The sequence below is a fragment of the Lissotriton helveticus genome, chromosome 5_1, assembly GCF_964261635.1.
Source record: "Lissotriton helveticus chromosome 5_1, aLisHel1.1, whole genome shotgun sequence".
Taxonomy (NCBI): Eukaryota; Metazoa; Chordata; class Amphibia; order Caudata; family Salamandridae; genus Lissotriton; species Lissotriton helveticus.
The window spans coordinates 569,101,913-569,117,568 of record NC_136065.1 but is presented as its reverse complement, the minus strand read 5'-3'; the positions used below and the strand labels follow the sequence as shown (position 1 = coordinate 569,117,568).

The 15,656-nt window shown below is 44.0% G+C and overlaps 1 protein-coding gene across 2 annotated transcripts in view; it reads right to left on the bottom strand.

Annotated features, from left to right (window-relative positions):
* Nucleotides 1–15,656, bottom strand: part of PRKG1 (protein kinase cGMP-dependent 1) — a 2,371,600-nt gene that overhangs the window by 40,374 nt on the left and 2,315,570 nt on the right. For both annotated transcript variants that reach the window (XM_078642916.1, XM_078642915.1), the window contains exon 17: nucleotides 7,931–7,997. In XM_078642916.1, coding sequence (XP_078499042.1) covers nucleotides 7,931–7,997 — 67 coding nt within the window. The remainder of the gene's footprint in view (nucleotides 1–7,930; nucleotides 7,998–15,656) is intronic.

Genomic DNA, 15,656 nt, shown 5'->3' with positions numbered 1-15,656 from the left:
CCTGCGGTATCTGTCTGTAAGAGCGGGTCTGCCGCCTGGTCATCGTTCTAGTTGTTAGCTTTACAATCTCCCTCCCACCCCCATAAAAGATCGCAATGGCCTGGCCGCACAGCGGGCGCGCCAAAGGCAAGCCTGTCTGCCCCCGTTAGGGTCCCGGAGGCTTGCCATGCTGCTGGCAAGCCGTCTTCTGGGTCTCGTAGATGCTACACCAAAGTCTCGCTCTTAGACATAGGAAGGAAAGTGAGCGGATGCACCCCTATCCCTTTATCCGTATTTGTGCAGCCAACGCTAAACGGTTGCTCACAATGTGGCTGGGAGGGCTTTGTCAAAGAAACTGGGCAGCTCTCAAAGAAGCAGGCAGGGAGTAACCTACACCAGGGTGATGCTTCCCTTGCCAAGGACAATGCGCAACTTCACACCCTGCTACGCAACACACTATCTCTGAAATCACATGCCCTCAACGTCTAGGACCTATTAGTGGAAAAATCCCCAGAATTTTTATACTTAACAGAGACTTGGTTGAGCGTGGCCTCAAACCCCACTATAGCCTCAGCTATCCAGCCGGGCTATCAGATTATCAGGAATGACCATCCAGCAGGTATAGGGGGAGGTATCACCATAATTTTTAAGAACCATTTCTCTTGCATAATAGTTCCTTTGGTTGAAGTAGAGGGAGCAAAATGTCTCGGCTTCCATTTGGGGGTGTCTCCACATCAATCTTTGATGGGCATTCACATATATAGACCCCCAGGTCCTGCTGGGAGGTTTTTAGCTTCAACCGGTGATGCCGTTTCACCTGTTGTTATGAAACACAAACACTGTATGGTAATAGGTGATTTTAACATGCATATGGACATACCAGAAGATGTAGAGTCGATCAGACTTTTGGAGTCACTGGGGATGTTAGAACTGGCCCAGTATGTACATTCCCCCACTCATGAGAAGGGCCATACCTTAGATCAGATTTTCTCCATGGTCAAGTTAGACATGTGCCAACCACTTCCTCTCGTGTGGTCTGACCATTTCCTCCTATATTTTTCTATTAAATTAAAAAGGAAACAAATCCCTCCGGGAAGCCCAAGAGTAGCAATTTTAGACCTTTTCACTTAATTACACCTGAGATACTAAATAATGCCATCAACAAGCACCCAATCACTCTTGGTGGGGATCTGGAGGCTGATGCCGAGGGCGTGGGCAAATGGATCTGGCTCTGGGCCGAGGAACTTGCACCCCCTGTTTCTCGTCTTGGGAAGAATGACTGGCCCTCTGCCCCCAGGTTTACTACTGTCCTTAGAGAAAGAAAGAGGACCTGTAAACACCTAGAAAGGACCTGGCGAAAGCTTTTTGACCCCATGGACAACATGATTTATAAACAGGCATTGAAGGCTTATAAACAAGTTATTAAGGTAAAAAAAACTTTCCGCTCCGCCAGAATAGAACTTGCAATGAACAAAAGCAAGGAACATTAGAAAATAGTCAGTGACTTTTCCTCCCCTGCAGTGGCAGTCAAGCCATTTACTCCCATGGAAGAATGGAATGGTCACATGGTCGCTTATTTTCATGATAAGATCAAAGACATCCAGGAGTCCTTTTCGGCAACATCTCCAACATGTAGAGACAGTGTTACACCAGTCTCCTTACCAACACAAGTCAAAGTACCTTCTTTCAAACAGTTTCCGAGGATCTCCATGGAAAAGTCCTTAGATATTATGAAAGGCATCAAATCCAGTTCCCCCTCCGACCCTTGCCCTGCCCTCATTCTGGCTTCGATAGCGGAGATCATTAATCCAGCGGTCAACCAGATCCAAAATCTTTCTTTGGAGACAGGGCAGGTCCCAGATAGGTGGAAAAGAGCTATAATGTTACCCCTATTAAAAACAAGCATTTGCAATGCAATAGGTCTCGCATTAGGAAAGTTTGAGCTATTGGTATTGTCAATGACAAATATTTTATTTATGTGTTGGTTTTGAAAATAGCTAAATTAATTGCTTTGTCATTTGCAAAGACAACACTTTTAACTTTCGCAAATGTGACACCTATAGCATTTGTAATGTAATATGTGTTGTATTTATGTGACTTAGATGTATTGATATTACAAATAACAATTGCTTTTAATTTTTTTTAAATAATTAATACTTAAATAAAAGTTATTGTAAGTTATAATGGCAATAGCTTAAACTTTTGAAATTAACTTTAGTGAAGATTATGTTTACTGTATTTTATTGTGACGAAAATCCAAGAACAGAAGTGAAATATTAACATCTTTTTGTGCCATTTGTAATAAAGTTTGACACATTGAGAGAACATATTTGAACCAGTTGTTGTTGAATGGTTGCACAGATTGATGCTGTGGTGGCGCTGAGTGATGTTGTGGTGGCGACAAGTGATGCTGTGGCGTTCAGTGATGCTGTGGTAGCGCATAGTGATGTGTGGTGCCCCTGAGTGATGTTGTGGTGGTACTGAGTGATGATGTGGTGATGCGATAGATAGATAGAGTGTAATTATGTGGCGTGTAACTATGTGGCACTGAGTGGTATTTGGAGTGTATGTTGCATTGAGTGCAGTGTAATTATGTGGCGTGTAATTATGTGGCACTGAGTGGTATTTGGAGTGTATGTTGCGTTGAGCGCAGTGTAAATATGTAGCATATACTTATGTGGCACTGAGTGGTATTTGGAGTGTATGTTCCATTGAGTGCAGTGTAATTATGTGGTGTGTAACTATGTGGCACTGAGTGGTATTTGGAGTGTACGTTGCATTGAGGGCAGTGTAATTATGTGGCATGTAACTATGCGGCACTGAGTGGTATTTGGAGTGTATATTGCATTGAGTGCAGTGTAATTATGTGGCATGTAATTATGTGGCACTGAGTGGTATTTGGAGTGTATGTTGCATTGAGTGCAGTGTAATTATGTGGCGTGTAACTATGTGGCACTGAGTGGTATTTGGAGTGTATATTGCGTTGAGCACAGTGTAATTATGTGGCACTGAATGGTATTTGGAGTGTATGTTGCATTGAGCACAGTGTAATTATGTGGCATGTAATTATGTGGCACTGAGTGGTATTTGGAGTGTATCTTGCATTGAGTGCAGTGTAATTATGTGGCGTGTAATTATGTGGTACTAAGCGGTATTTGGAGTGTATGTTGCGTTGAGCGCAGTGTAAACATGTAGCATATAATTATGTGGCACTGATTGGTATTATGAGGAGTGTATGTTGCATTCAGTAGAGTGTAATTGTGTGGTGTGTAATTATGTGGCACTGAGTGGTATTGTTTGGAGTGTATGTTGCATTGTAATTATGTAGCATATAATTAGGTGGCACTGAGTGTTATTTGGAGTGTATGTTGCATTGAGTGCAGTGTAATTATGTGGCGTGTAATTATGTGGCACTGAGTGGTATTTGGATTGTATGTTGCGTTGAGAGCAGTGTAATTATGTGGCACTGAGTGGTACTTGGAGTGTATGTTGTATTGAGTGGAGTGTAATTATGTGGAGTGTAATTATGTGGCAATGAGTGGTATTTGGAATGTATGTTGCATTGAGCGCAGTGTAATTATGTGGCGTGTAATTATGTGGCACTGAGTGGTATTTGGAGTGTATGTTGCATTGAGTGCAGTGTAATTATGTGGGACTGAGTGGTATTTGGAGTGTATGTTGCGTTGAGCGCAGTGTAAATATGTAGCAAATAATTATGTGGAACTGAGTGGTATTGTCTGGAGTGTATTTTGTATTCAGTAGAGTGTAATTATGTGGTGTGTAATTATGTGGCACTGAGTGGTATTGTTTGTAGTGTATGTTTCATTGAGTGCAGTGTAATTATGTAGCATATAATTATGTGGCACTGAGTGGTATTGTGTGGAGAGTGTGTTGCATTCAGTAGAGTGTAATTGTGTGGCATGTAATTATGTGGCACTGAGTGGTATTTGGAGTGTATGTTGCATTGAGTGCAGTGTAATTATGTGGCTTGTAATTATGTGGCACTGAGTTGTATTTGGAGTGTATGTTGCATTGAATGCAGTGTAATTTTGTGGTGTGTAACTATGTGGCACTGAGTGGTATTTGGAGTGTATGTTGCATGGAGTGCAGTGTAATTGTGTGGCATGTAATTATGTGGCCCTGAGTGGTATTGTTTGGAGTGTATGTTGCATTGTAATTATGCGGCATATAATTATGTGGCACTGAGTGGTATTGTGTGGAATGTATGTTGCATGGAGTGCAGTGTAATTATGTGGCATGTAATTATGTGGAACTGAGTGGTATTTGGAGTGTATGTTGCGTTGAGCGCAGTGTAATTTTGTAGCATATATTTATGTGGCAATGAGTGGTATTTGGAGTGTATCTTGCATTGAGTTCAGTGTAATTGTGTGGCGTGTAATTATGTGGCACTGAGTGGTATTGTTTGGAGTGTATGTTGCATTGTAATTATGTAGCATATAATTATGTGGCACTGAGTGGTATTGTGTGGAGTGTGTGTTGCATTCAGTAGAGTGTAATTATGTGGTGTGTAATTATGTGGCACTGAGTGGTATTGTGTGGAGTGTATGTTTTTTTCAGTAGAGTATAATTGTGTGTGAGGGTGCAGTGTGTGTGAGGGTGCAGAGTGAGTGAGGGTGCAGAGTGTGTGAGGGTGCAGAGTGTGAGGGTGCAGAGTGTGTGAGGGTGCAGAGTTTGTGAGGGTGCAGTGTGTGAGGGTGCAGTGTGAAGAGGCAGGACAAAATGGATGGGGTGAAAGTGAAAAGAGGGCAAAAAAGGGAGATTGGATTGAGATGCAGATAGAGAACAGAATAAGGAGGGGGAAAAGAAGGAGATAATTAATCTGAATAGGTAGAGGGGAAGAATAAGAGAAAGAGATAGGATGGGTGGAGGAGATTCAATAGAAAACCCGGGAGAACAAAGAGGGCAGAGTTAGGGGAGGAGGCAACAATGAAACAGAAGAGGACAGGAAGCGTAACCGAATGGAAGAAGAAAGGATGTGCTACTTCTAGAACTATTGAGAGTAAAATTATCGTTTGGTATTACGAGCTCAAAGGTTACTAACACTCAAATTATTCCCATTGCGATTTCCAAGATATGTTTCTGTCTATCTTTTTTTTTTTTTAGAATAATAAATAAGACTGCAGTTCACAGTCGAGCGGCTGGAAAGCGACAAAAAAATGGTAGGAAAAGAGTAATGGGGAAGATGTGTTGTGGCTGCCTGCTGTCCATATGGCATTGCTGGTCTTTCCTGTGAAGCTTTGTGACAACGACTTGTTAATTTATGTTAGTAGGAGCGCCCTAGCGGATTCCTTTGAAGTGTTTGAAGTCTGATGCTGGCTGCAAGCAAACCAGCATGAGTGCGGAGAGAGGCTCAGAGGCTGCAAATGGTGTGCGATATGCACGAGCCCACACGCATGCACTGTAGGCAATCCGCCGTTGGGAGCATTTCTGAGAGCCCCTACTTAATATCTCGGCCAAAGCATTGCTAAAGCAATGCCTTAGATGAGACCTAAAAACAACACTGAACACAGAATTAGCCTCCAATTACAGGCCAATAACTCTGCTCCCTTTCTTCGTTAAAGGCCTAGAAAAAGCGGTGAACAACACCACTACCGCTTTTGTCGAAACTAACTCACTACTATATCAGAGTCAGTCTGGATTCAGGGCTAACTTCAGCATGGAGACGGCACTTCTGGAAGTCTCTGAAGCCATAAAGGAGGTTTTGGATAGGGGCGGCAAGGCTGTACTCATATTGCTTAATTTATCTGCGGCATTTGACACCATCCCCCATGACCGACTCCAGCTGAGACTTCAGGAGTGTGGGTTTGGAGGTACAGGGTTCAACTCGTTTGCCTCTTTTTTAAAAGACTGCCAGCAAATAGTATGGTCTCCTCCTTTCGCTGCCCCTATCCATAGAGGTGGAGGTGCCTCAGGGCTCCATTTTAAGCCCTATCCTTTTTAATATATATATATGACACCCTTAGCGACTCTAGCAGAGGAACTTGGAGCAAAAATCGTATCATATGCAGATGATATGCAGTTGCTATTCACCTGCAACAAAGATACAGATTTTAATGGAGACAGGATCAACAGCTGCCTAACAGAAGTGTTCTCCTGGCTCCAGTGTAACCAGCTTAAATGCAACCCTCGGAAGTTGGAGATCCTCTTCTTTGGTTACCGCCCCAGCAATGTCTGGTACAGTTGGTGGCCAGCTAACATGTCCCCTCCTACAACATCCGTAAAGTCAGTGAAAAATCTGGGTGTGAAGCATGATGAGAACCTCTCCATGCAGGCACAGATTCAGACAGTGGTCGGCATGCTCAAGATGCTGTAGCAGTTTCTGGCTCTCTTGCCTATCACCCATAGAAAAACGGTGGTCCAAGCCTTGATAATCTCCAGGTTAGACTACGTGCACGTATTTTACCTAGGGTTACCAGAATATTTACTGGCTAGACTGCAGGTGGCCCAGAACGCAGCAGCCAGAGCAATATTTATGCTAGGCCCTAGAGTCCGCATGTCGACACAATTGAGATCCTTGCATTGTCTCCCAGTCTGCAAGAGGATCCAATTTAAGACCTTGGTTCTTGCTTTTAAGGCACTCCACGGCAGTGGTGCTGGGTACATTGCAAAGAGAGTTCAATTTGATCACCCTCACCACACACTTAGGTCTTCAGCACTTCAATTGGCACATACCCCCAGATTTCTTCGAGCTCGAATTGGGGGACGTTCCTTCCAGGTGCAAGCAGCGAAACTGTGGAATAATCTGCCGGTGGAATTAAGGTTGATGCTGGATCTTCTGACATTTAGGAAATCACTGAAACCTTGGCTGTTTCAGCTTTAACACCCAGTTCAGCGGTCACTGTGGCACAGGGATTTCATTCCTCACGTCCAGCGCCGGGACACTCAACTGAGTAGCTGCGCGCTTTATAAAACCCATTTAACATAACAGCCCTATATTTTACCTTTAAAGAGGGTGAATGAAATGTCTTATAAAATATGTTTTGCTTATGGTAACAGCATAGTATTTCATGTGTAATCCTTTGTCCTAGAAGCTACAGGACTGTCACGTGTTTCCATATATTTTTAAAGTAAAAAGTGTGATTGCGCTGATAGGTTAGCAACAGCCTAAGTAGCACCGAAAAGTTGTACACAACGTGATAAACCACTAAAAAGGATGCACGTATGAACGGTAAAAGTATTTATGCAAAACATATCTTTTTGTGTGAGAAGAGAAGGGGGCAGTTGTCTTCATATGTGATGCTCATCAAGAGGTAGAAGGATACACTATTTAAACCCTTTTTCACTTTAAAGTCCTTCTGCAGGACAAGGTATGATTCTGAAGAATGAGAAGACCGATGCAAAGCGAAAGAGTTTCGGTTCTCATGACTTTAAGACATATGCATTTCATCCAATAAGGAATGTGTACATCTTAAAGTGAGCTTTAACAGTGTGTCTTAATAGCCTGTTGAAGTGCATGTTAATACATCACCTCTCCCAAGAGAACAAAACAACATTGTTCCTGTCGACTATGGCATTGAATTGAAGGAATATTCGTTAAGACAATAATTATAACAAACAATTCCTGTCGTAGAAACAACAGCACACCTTTAAAAATGAACGTATTTGCTCCTTCCTTGTTTGGTTGTTTTTACTACGTCCTTTAGGAACTTAAGTAAACGTGGAGCCTCTCAGATCTTCCTGGCAATTACTCCCCACTGGCGAGTGTGTGTGCGAGGAGATGTATTTTCAAGTAATAGTCACTTACTGCTAATCTCTTTCCTTTGTACCTTCAGCCTGTAATTCCCACTTCCTTCGGCCTTTGTTAAAATCGCATTTTACTATTTTTCAACATTATCCCATCTCATGGATAGAGTTGATTTTACACCAGTCATTCACTTTAAATGAAATGAAAACCATAGTTCCCCACAATGCACACAGTGTGCATACTTACACTTGGTATGATAGGAGGTGTCAATGTGCCTTTTCTTAAACCTTCCCAGTTAAAACCCTCGAACCACCTGAGGAAAGAGAGGCGAGAGTTAGCTACAAATCGCATTTTCAATTTCAACAAAGACACTCGGACACTCTGCAGAATTGTGTAGGTTAAGCTAGGCTTCCGGTGCCTTACAAGATGGCCGCCTTCCAGGTGCTCCTCATTGAGTGTTTGTTGAGATGGCTAAGACGTTCGGAAGAAAGAACATTCCACACCTGAACCCTTCAAAGAGGAGAGCGCCCTTGTCTCTGAAGCAGATTATACCCCTCCTTCCTATTCCCCATGGACGCCCCTGCTGCTTTCTCTATTGTTCTTGGTTGAAAACCAGCACCTGATTAAGACATTATGTGGCTATGTTACATGATCAGATCACCCCGTTATCTCATTTGTGGGGGGCCTCAGATGACAGCAGCTGCTCCCAGTGCGACGGGACATTCTGCTCCTTGAACTTTCCTTGCATTTCAAATGTTTTTCAGACTTAGTATTTCATATTGTTTCTGCGAATCTATCGTGCACGTTAATTAAAATATAATGTAACTATTTACAGCACTAGTTTTCGCAGGCGCTGACTGGAATAGCCCCTTTAAAGTTTACCCCCACCCCTGCCCGCTGTTGCACCAGGCTGGCACGCGCTTGAACCCTGCCTAAACTGAGGATAGACATTCTCTTGAAGAATATGTTAAAAAAAAGCACTACACCTTTAATGCAGAAACTGCCACCACATACTTTCAATGCAGTGGCAAAAGTGGCTAATTTAGTAGCAGTGTAGAAAAAACAATTCCCAACAGGTATTATTGAGAGACAATTTCAATTGTGCATGCCTGAAGGCATTACTGAGAACAGAAACAAGGAGTCAAAAGGGATTTTGAGGAACGGTGGTATTATTCACCAAGAACAAAGGGCATTCAACATATGTTTACAGTTTACAACAGCACTGTAAAGATTAGATCTTGTGACAACCCAGTGGCACTTGGTGCAAGGTGCTATATACAGTTTAGGTGAAGTGAAAGTGCAAGTGCTTAAGAACAGCATTGGTGGCGCATAGAATACGGTATATGCATCAATTACAGCTTCAATTATAATAAACAAGTTACAGTCACTTGAGAAAATTATTTTCTTATAAAAGCTGAAAGTGTCATATGCGTCATTTGATTCAAGCTGTGTGGTCGACGGCGTTTCGATCCCCTAGAGTCGGGATCGTCATCAGGACGGGGTTGTTCTCAATGAATACAGTGCTGCAGGCAAAGGAAGGGTAATGGTGAGCGTGGCTGGTGGAAAGGGCGAGGAAAGGGGGGGGGGGGGGTTTGCGGGGGTGAGGGCGCACTCAGGAGGACTGAAAGGCAAGGTATATAGTGTTAAGGGCGGGGTGAAGGTAGTGATGGCCGCAGAGGGTGGAGTGATATTTGGGGGTGCCTAATGTGAAGGATAGGTCTGTTTATTAAGTGGGGTCGTGTTCCACAAAGCAATTCGAAATTAACTTACAAAAAGCCAAGCAAGGATGCGTGGTTTGCAGCTTTCGGAATGAATACGTGCTGGTCACTGGAGGGAAAAGGCAATTATTAGTTTCAGGACGCATGGTTAACTGGTGGGTGCAAGACCGGCGCTGGGGGTGTCAGTACCTGGTAGCGACTTGTCCTGGGACTGCTCACGTAGTTGGGCAGCTCCTGAAAGGGAATACAAGGGGTGTGTGATCACTAAACGGAAAGGTCCCCATGATCGAACTCAAGGAGCGCGATTTGGGCGCGTAGCCTGTGACCGACGGAGAGAATCTTACCTGAGACGAGGGGGGCACAGAGGGCAATGGCTCATCTGGCGTGGCTGTTCGGCACTTAATGCAGCGGCAGACCGCGTCTTCTCTGTGTCAGTTAACCATGCGTCCTGAAACTAATAATTGCCTTTTCCCTCCAGTGACCAGCACGTATTCATTCCGAAAGCTGCAAACCACGCATCCTTGCTTGGCTTTTTGTAAGTTAATTTCGAATTGCTTTGTGGAACACGACCCCACTTAATAAACAGACCTATCCTTCACATTAGGCACCCCCAAATATCACTCCACCCTCTGCGGCCATCACTACCTTCACCCCGCCCTTAACACTATATACCTTGCCTTTCAGTCCTCCTGAGTGCGCCCTCACCCCCGCACAAACCCCCCCCCCCTTTCCTCGCCCTTTCCACCAGCCACGCTCACCATTACCCTTCCTTTGCCTGCAGCACTGTATTCATTGAGAACAACCCCGTCCTGATGACGATCCCGACTCTAGGGGATCGAAACGCCGTCGACCACACAGCTTGAATCAAATGACGCATATGACACTTTCAGCTTTTATAAGAAAATAATTTTCTCAAGTGACTGTAACTTGTTTATTATAATTGAAGCTGTAATTGATGCATATACCGTATTCTATGCGCCACCAATGCTGTTCTTAAGCACTTGCACTTTCACTTCACCTAAACTGTATATAGCACCTTGCACCAAGTGCCACTGGGTTGTCACAAGATCTAATCTTTACAGTGCTGTTGTAAACTGTAAACATATGTTGAATGCCCTTTGTTCTTGGTGAATAATACCACCGTTCCTCAAAATCCCTTTTGACTCCTTGTTTCTGTTCTCAGTAATGCCTTCAGGCATGCACAATTGAAATTGTCTCTCAATAATACCTGTTGGGAATTGTTTTTTCTACACAGTATACCCATCCCAACTTGGTTTATGGGTCCCCTCCTGTTTTTCCTATAACTAATTTAGTAGCAGGCCAGCAGACGATTACCCCCTTCTATTCGTGTCATTCGGCCTTTGTTGACCGGAGTGTTTTTAGGTTAAGCATTCGCAGAAGTGTTTTATGTGTGAGCTGCAGGTGGCAGGTTCAACCCTTTGTAAGGAAAACGTAGCCAGGAAAATGCAATGCAAGTTAGATGATCAGCCATAAAGTCATAACAGTGTGTACACATTAGTCTTCTCAATGCCTTTCCCACTACCGTGTCCTGCACTTTCTAAAGTACTCTTGAATGAGTCAGAAATATAATGGGTGCAAATTGTGGACGAGTGGATAGCACAGCCCGCCTCATAGCACTACAAATACGGCCTTCCCATGATATAGAGACTTTGCATACAAAACATTATTTAAGGTCGGCAAATTCAGTCAAGTCACACTTTTCCCACGAGTACCCCTAAAATGTGGTAAATTAGGGTGGATGTCATAAATCCTTTCAATCTAAAGGCGTTATACTATTCTCCTAACAGACAATTCTGATGTGTTCACTTCAGTTTCAAGGACTATGGCCTACCATTTTTCCGTGAGACTGCACCTAAACTCGTGGGGATGGATTACATTCTTTAAATTGTTCCCTTCTGCACTGCCACAGGTTCTTAAAAAAAATGTGTGAAGGGAATCTGTTAGGGCTTCCCACTGGTTTGAGTGTGTTGGCTACTGCGTTTCCAACATATTCCTCAATTAATGAAGCATTCACAGAGATGCTTTGTAAATTGTAAACTGATACTTGTATAGCGCACTACTCACCCGCAAGGGTCTCAAGGCGCTTGTACGAATACCGCTGTGGAACCCATCCTGGCTTTCCCAGTGAGGTGGCCACTCCTGGGCACCCCCAAGGTGGAGGCCAGGCATCCTTAGCGTTGTGGGGGCCGTTGTGGAGATTAAGCAAGCTATTGCCCAGAGTTGCACTCCATGATTGGAATAGGCACCGAGGCGAGAATTATCAGGTCCGTGGAATTTTTGAGCCCAAGACCCGCCGAGGCGGGGAATTGAACCCTGGTCCCGGGCTAGATGTATATCATGTTTGTTGTATATAGAGGGATGAAGGTTGGCTATTTATGGGATGAGAACATGTATTTGGAAAAAGAGTTTTATGAATGTTTTTAACTTATAAAAAAATGTTTTTTGTAGAAAGGAAAAATAGTTATATTCATTTGTGTTTTTTCCAGAAATATCTGTAGCTCCTGAAGAAGGCGTTTTTCCAACGCCGAAACGCGCGTCGATACTAATGATTGCCACTTTTTGATTTTAATAGACTATTGTGATAAGTTGGATATGATTTTTTGTAATTAATTGTTTATAATTGTATTTTGTCAAATATGATTTACGTTTTTTATTATATGTATGTGTAATTAAAGATAATACAGCTTTTTAATAGATGTTGTCTAAATTGTTCCCTTCTTTGCAATCTTGGTTCCCTCAATGTTGTTTTAAATGCCTAGGTTTGATATACACATTATCCCGGGCTAGACCTCTGCATCAGGGTCTGCCGCTCTAACCATTGAGCCACACTTCTCCCTTTAGGTGTGTTGTGCATGTAGCAGGTAAAAACCTTTGTAGGGAGGGTCACTCTTTCATACATCTCAGTTGATAAAATAAGTAGCATTCTTAATTGGGTAATAATTATACGTGTAAAGATTACATATGAGGTGCGTTTGAAAATATGCTTTATAAGCAAGTGATTATTCTTGTGATGACCATTGATTATTTCGTCCCTCTTTTGACAACTAGGTGGAGAATCCGGTTTGAGCCAGGATTGTGACCCATAGCCACCCCGCAGATCACTCCACCATGACTGCCACTGATAATTGCCCTTGATTACAAGGGTAAAAAGCCCTTGGCAGGAGAGTAAACGGGCAGGGGCAGATATCATTGTAGTGATCCAAGTACCACCCTGCTGATGTCCCTATTCCACTTGCGACTGTCATGAAGTAGAGACAACACCAGGCATTGACACCCAGGTACTGGGAAATCCAAGGGTTTTCCCCACATTTCTGTGAATCCAGGCATTTCCCAAGGAAATATACAGGATTATCTTAACTGGTAATGTGCAAACACTCTCTAAAACAAGCATTTACAATGCAATGGTTTCGCCTTTGGAAAAGTTAGAGTTATTGGCATTGTATATGCCAAAATTTGTATTTATGTTTTTGTTTCGAAAACAGATAAGTAAATGGCATTGTCATTTACATTGCCATTACCTTTTTTTTGCAGTCACTTGGCACTCTCTAGCACTCCCTAGTACTCTTTATGCACTCTGCATTTCTTATGCACTCTGCATTTCATATGCACTCCCTGTGCACTCTGCACTCCCTATGCAGCACTCTGTATGCACTCTGTACTCTATATGCACCCTGCACGCTCCACTTCCTATGCACTCCCCATGCACTCTGCACTTTTTATGCAGCACTCTGTATGCACTGTGCACTTTGTATGCACTCCACACTTCCTATGCACTCTGCACTCCCTATGCACTCTGCACTTATCATGCACTCCCTATGCACTCCCTATGCACTCCCTATGCAGCACTTTGCATAGAGAGTGCAGAGTGCATAGAGAGTGCAGAGTGCCTAAAGAGTGCAGAGTGCACTCCCTATGCACTCTGCACTGTCTATGCACTCTGCACTCCCTATGCACTCTGCACTCCCTATGCACTCTGCACTCCCTATGCACTCTGTATGCATTCTGCATTACCTATGCACTGTGCACTGTCTATGCACTGTGCACTCTGCACTTCTTATGCACTCTGCACTCCCTATGCACTCTCTGCATTCCTTATGCACTCTGCACTTCCTATGCACTTTGCACTCTCTATACACTCTGCACTCCCTATGTACTCTCTCTGCACTTTGCACTGTCTATGCACTCCCTATGCACTCTGCATTACCTATGCACTCTCTATGCACTTTGCACTCCTTATGCACTCTGCACTCTTTATACATTCTGCACTTTTTATGCACTCTCTCTCTGCACTCTCTATGCACTCTGCACTCCTTATGCACTCTGCACTGTGTATGCACTCCCTATGCACTCTGCATTCCCTATGCACTTTGTATGCACTTTTTATGCACTCTCTCTGGACTCTGCATTCCCTATGTACTCTGCACTGCCTATGCACTTTGCACCCTCTATGCACTCTGCACGCACTCTGCACTCTATGCACTCTGCACTCCCCCTGCTCTATGCACTCCCTACTCTGCACTCCCTTTGTTAAAGTTTGAGCTTTTGATAAATGGTGTTTTGTATCTTCATTGAATTATGTGTAAAACGTTGATGTGTTTTACTTTACACAGAAATCTGGAGTGCATTTATAATGCAATTATTTGCAGAGAGAGGGAAGGGATGAAAGAGGCCAGGAGTAAGAAAGCTCAAAAGGAAGCGAGTGCAGGATAGAGAGGGAGGGCAGGAGGGAAGGAATAGACGCAGGAGAGAGGGAGGGCATAAAGGAGTGTGAGGGCATGAGGGAAGGTAGGAAAGTGTGAGAAAGGCAGAAAGGAGAGGGCGGCAGGTAAGAGAGGGAGGGCGGAAAGGAGAAGGAGGGCTAGAGGAGGAGAGAGAGGGAGATGGAGGACAGGAAGGTGAAAGAAAGAGGTGGAAAAGGGAGGGCAGTAGAGACTAAGAAGGCAGAAGAGAGAGATAACAGAAGAGAGAAGGGCAGAGGTAATAGAGTGAGAGAAGGCAGAAGAGATAGGGAGGGCAGGAAAGAATAGAGCAGGAAGGAGGGCAGAAGCGAGAGAGTGTTGAAAGAAAAGATAAGGAGTGCGGGATAGAAAGTGAGGAGAAAATGTAGATGGAGAGTGAAAGGCAGGAGTGTGAGAGATGTAGAGGGAGGGTGAAAGGAAGTGAGATTGAAACAAAGGAGAGAGAAAAAAGAGATTGAGGACAATAAAGTGAAAGAGCAGAAGAGAGGTGGAAAGGGAGAGAGTGGGAGAGAGGGAAAGGGAGGGAGTGAGAAGGAAGGATGTAGGGCAAGAAAGAGAGAGGGTAGAAGGGAGAGAGGGGGCAGGTATTAGTGTAGTAATGTAGACAGAAAGAGGAAAAAAATGTGTGAAAAAGTTGACAGTGCCTCAGGAAAGCAACACCATTGGAGTGTGCAGATTTGTTCTCATCACATAAGGAACACCATTGGAGTTTGCAGATTTGTTGTCACCTGCACTCACTTTCTCATCATAAGCACTGGTCAACTTATAGCCTCTACACATGCCCTTTTAAACATGCACTATTTGCACTTGATCTCTCTGTACTTGCCCTGTATGGAAAACACCCTCTCTGCACAGGCCCTCTTTACTCATGCCTTCTCTTCACTTGCCCTCTCTACACATGGACCTGTGCAGAGAGATCATATGGAGAGAGGCATGTGCAGAGAGGCCGTGTGTAGAGAGGCTGTGTGCAGTGATAGCGCATGTTGAGAGGGCATATGCAAAGAGGAGAGGACAGGATACAGAGGTAGTGCAGGAATAAGAAAGTGCAAGAAGTAGTGGGAGGGCAGAAAAGAGTGGGAGAGCAAGAGAGAGGGCAGAAATAAAAGGGAAGGGATGAAAGAGGCCAGGAGTAAGAAAGAAGAAAGGTCAAAAGGAAGCGAGGGCAGGATAGAGAGGGAGGGCAGGAAGGAAGGAATAGAGGCAGAAGAGAGAGAGAAAGGGCATAAAGGAGTGTGAGGGCATGAGGGAAGGTAGGAGGGTGTGAGAAAGGCAGAAAGGAGAGGGCAGCAGGTTAGAGGGAGTGCGGGAAGGAGAAGGAGGAGAGAGATGGAGGACAAGAAGGTGAAAGAGAGCAGAAGAGAGAGGTGGAAAGGGAGGGCAGTAGAGACTAAGAAGGCAGAAGAGAGAGAGGGATAACAGTAGAGAGAAGGGCAGAGGTAATAGAGTGAGAGAAGGCAGAAGAGATAGGGAGGTCAGGAAAGAATAGAGCAGGAA